A 4,310-nucleotide genomic window follows, 5' to 3' on the forward strand; every position below is an offset into this window, starting at 1 on the left:
TATTTACCAGCATATTTGTGATGAGTGAAAACAAACCAACATATTCACCACATTAAATCAAAAATTATAAAATCCAGTCAATTCAATCAAAATAATTATTTTCGGTTTTGGAATTTATTTAAGTTTTCATTCATCTTATTTGTTTTCCTCTTTCTGTTTTACATTTATAGCAGCGGTTACCTGATACGAACCCGTGCTCGGTTTAACCTGTTTGCACTATTTGCTGTGCAGGTGATGGGGGAGGTGTGTAAGTGTGTGCGTGCAAGAGGAGGGGTTAACCCACACTTCCGTATGCTCGACCGTAGACCACTATAAAAACTCCATCAGTCGGGCTGTTACTCATATCCTGAATCCTGGTTTCACTCAGAGAGCACACGGACGCGGAGGACAGCATCTGCAGGACTTCGGCGTTTTGAACTCTTTTTAAAAACGGTCAACATGGCTGTGGCTGAAGCAGTGATGCCTGCCTTAATCTCGTTTCCGAGTCTCAAAGGACTGGATAATGTAAGTAGAGAACATTTAAGTATGGCACATTGTGGTAACTCTAGTGTGTTATCATAATATGTTTGTAGATCTATTTCTCACTGTTGACCGACTATGCAGCTTGGCTTTCTTCTAACTTTTTTTTATTTTGCGCTCCTTTACATATTTAAAAGGTGGATCAGGGTGTGCAGAACAGCGCAACAGGTGACGCAAATAACCCGCCGTGGGAAGTGGAGTTCAACATGGTGCGTTCTCCTGCTTTACCCTCCAAAGATGACGACGAACTGGGAAAGTTTTTGGATCTCGATTTTATTTTGTCCAACACCATCGGCCGCGATGCTCTAAGCGACAGCGACGGCAATGGGAACATCCCACCAACGCAGCAGCAGCAGAACTGCATGTATTCTCTCCCGGATTCGCCGGAAAGCTGCAGCGGTGGTTCTGTGACAGAGTGCAGCGATCATCCTCCCTCTCACCTGGGCTGCCACGGAACTGCAAACGTCGCAAAGTCGAGCCCAGCTCACAGTCTTATGGTGGAGCTTCTCAGGCCTGAGATAGGTTACCCGGCTGATGCTTCACCGGACTGCGCAGGCAAGGAGAGAGATGACCGGGAATTCACCGAACTGCGAGCTTTGAATTCAGCCTCAATTCCATCGGCTCCCCTTCACCGCCCAGCTGCCACCGCACCGATCCCGCTTGGATATAAAATCAAAACCGAGTCTGGGGGTCCATCTTGCATGATGGCCGCCAGCGGTGAGAACTTTATGGAACACGTTCACGGGAAAAACCTAATGCAACCAGTAACCTTTACGCACCACCAGGCTGCATTTCATGGTGGGTTGCAGGCTCACGGCGCGCATCCCATGCAGCACGCTGCATCCCACGGACATACGGCACACTACCACTTAAACGCGCAAATGAGCTCTCACCATCCCAGTAATCAAAGCCATCTCCAGGGTCAATATATGAACGCGCCATATCACTCGATTTACGCACACCAGGGTGTGCCATCGTTTCAGGGACACTACAACGCGCAGAGAGAGCAGGTCCACGTTCACCAGCAGCAACAGCAGCAGCATCCACTGTCGATGCAGGGGATGGTGCTCACTCCTCCCTCTTCTCCTTCCCCGGTTCTGCTCGAGTTTTACTCGCAGGATGAGACCGGGTGCATGAAGCAGAAACGAGCCCGCAGATCGTGGGCTAGAAAACGCGCTGCCACGCACAACTGCGAGTTCCCCGGCTGTGGAAAGACCTACACAAAGAGCTCCCATCTCAAAGCGCACATGAGAACACACACAGGTGAGAATCTAAAATCTAATATCCTTTTTGTTTTCTTCTGCTTTTTTTTTGTTTGTTTGTTTTGTGAGCATGTCATATAAAATATGTTAATATGCTTCTGTTTACATCTTTCAGGTGAGAAGCCCTACCACTGTAACTGGGAAGGATGCGGCTGGAAGTTCGCCAGATCAGACGAATTGACCCGCCACTTCAGAAAGCACACCGGACACAGACCCTTCCAGTGCCACCTCTGCGAACGTGCCTTCTCCCGCTCAGACCACTTGGCTCTCCACATGAAGAGGCACATGTAGGCCGCAGTTCTTCTGGACTCTTGCATCCATAAGAATCCACCCCTCAGAAGAGGACCGACTTAGTTTCTCCCTGCTGGACTGTCCAAAATCAGTGTAGCATGAACTGTTTCCCCCAGACAGACAGTTGCAGTTGTCCTCTTCCACTCCACTCTTATTTTTTTTATTACCACTTGTATAATATACTGCTAAATTAAGTGCCTCTGGTGGTTACTGTACATACAGAATCTGTGCATACATGTATAACACTGCCTAAATTGTAGTTCAGTAGTATTTAAGACACTTCCTCACACTGTCTCTAAAATAAGTTATTGACGTGAGTGCCTTACCAGAATTACATAGGCCTATCTGCTCATCCTGAGCAGTTTTGTATTTTTGTAATGTTTACATCTTGTATCTTTGATACTATAATCAGTCAGGGTGGTAATTACTTTTTTTTTTTTGGTATTCTGTTTTCTTATCGTAGATTGTAAACATTTGCTAAGCATTGTAGACTGCTGTGGATCTTTATAGTCTGGTTCAGCAAAGATTCAGGTACTAAAGATTTTTTATAGGATCCCAAGAAACTGGTGCAGTGTGAAATGTTTTTTTTTTTTTAATGAGAGTTTTTGGCAAAGTTGTCCCTGTGGTTTTGTTTTTTGTTATGTTTTTATGTTTGCTGTGAGAAAGAATCCACTGCAACCAATGGTCGATTTGGTGAACTTGAAAAGTGTCATTCTCTTAACATGCAGTTGTTTTAAATTGCGCTCAAGGGCTCCAAAATAAAAGTTTGTTTACAAATGCACCAAGTTTGTTATTGTGCATTTCTCACTCGTATGTAATCTCTCCAGAAGCAGGTTTGTCTGGTCATGGTGTTTTATCCTTCCTTCTGGCTCGTGTGTTCCCACAATCCCAAGAACGGGCAAAAAGATTAGTGGGTGCATGTGTTACTCTAGTCCATGGTTGGAAATGTAGGGAACAAAGTTTGTGCCTAACATCCCATCAAACATTAACAAAAAAATAAGACTCAAAGTGAAATCTTACTGAAATTGCTGGATGTAGAAGCATCAGTAAGCTCTTGTTGCTTTACTTTACCTACACAAATTGTACTCATTTAACTCTGCTTCACTTCATGTCTCCTGGCTTCAAACCCCACAGTTTAAAACCATGGTTTACCCTTAATGGCCAGGTGTTCCTCTAATAACAGAACACATCCATGTTATTGAACAAGGATGTTGCTACCATATTTTTCAAGTTGAAAAAACTGAAATGCTTTCATTTATTTTATATGCTTAGATATCCTGATATGCTCTGTACTAAGACCTGAAATCACAAAATTTCTAACTACAATAAAGCCACTTTTCATAGAGGATTAATGACTCAAACAGCTTTGGATCACTACTTATGAAAGACTGCCATCTAATGTCATTTCATATAATAACATTATCTTTAACAGGGCGTTCAATGTCTTAAACAATCCTCTTGCATGTATGTAGTGTTCAACTGTCTAATATTTATTTAGAGATGGTGAAATCTGGAATCAGGAATATGTTCCACACTGCTTTGTGATACAATGACTTCTCTTTCCTTTGTGATCACTGTTATACTTAAGAATCAGAATATTTTAATCCCAAAGGAAAATTATGTTTAGAAACGACTTTAGAGTCAGTTGAAAAGATATGAAGAGAACCCAGAGTAAATCATGAGACAGAAATTCAGCCAGGACAGTCACAGCACTGTGCTTCTGCCAAGAGGAAACTTGATATACAACAGTATGCTCAACGTGTTCAATTCACAACCAACATTCAAACGGACCACTAATTAGCGTGGGAGCAATAAAGAACCAAACGGTCAAAGAGGACTGCTTTGTTGTTCCACCTCAGTTTTATTGATTAATTAACCGTGTGAAAACACTGGGGACTGGGGTCCTGCTTCTGTCTGCCCTGCAACATGTAGAGAAACCTGTTTTGCACTGTGCAGGTATCCATATGCTAATTCCCCACAAGCACCCGTGCTTTACAGCTCACAGGTCCTCCTACACAGGAAGGCGGACCTGCCCATGTATGAACTGGGGATCTATTGTGAAGCGATTTCCTGATAATAAAACCAACAGTCTACAATAAAAATGCATCCCAGGCGCCGGCGCACTGTCACCACACCCGGACATTTCACGAGCTTTTCATGTCTGCTTAAGCAACACTGCCCTCTTTTGTTAATGTATATGATAATCTCCACCTGTTTGTGGGCGAAATGCGACGAACT

General features: G+C 43.5%; 1 protein-coding gene across 1 annotated transcript; it reads left to right on the top strand.

Moving 5' to 3' along the window:
- The first annotated feature begins 300 nt into the window (after positions 1 to 300).
- Positions 301 to 3,284, top strand: klf17 (Kruppel like factor 17). The gene is made up of 3 exons (XM_084913623.1): positions 301 to 504; positions 657 to 1,782; positions 1,897 to 3,284. The coding sequence occupies exons 1-3, from the start codon at positions 439 to 441 to the stop codon at positions 2,070 to 2,072; spliced, it is 1,368 nt and encodes a 455-aa protein (XP_084769749.1). The 5' UTR covers positions 301 to 438; the 3' UTR covers positions 2,073 to 3,284.
- Positions 3,285 to 4,310: the final 1,026 nt, after the last annotated feature.

This window comes from Perissodus microlepis, chromosome 18 (genome assembly GCF_051167445.1).
Source record: "Perissodus microlepis isolate ML-2025 ecotype Zambia chromosome 18, ASM5116744v1, whole genome shotgun sequence".
NCBI classification, from domain to species: Eukaryota; Metazoa; Chordata; class Actinopteri; order Cichliformes; family Cichlidae; genus Perissodus; species Perissodus microlepis.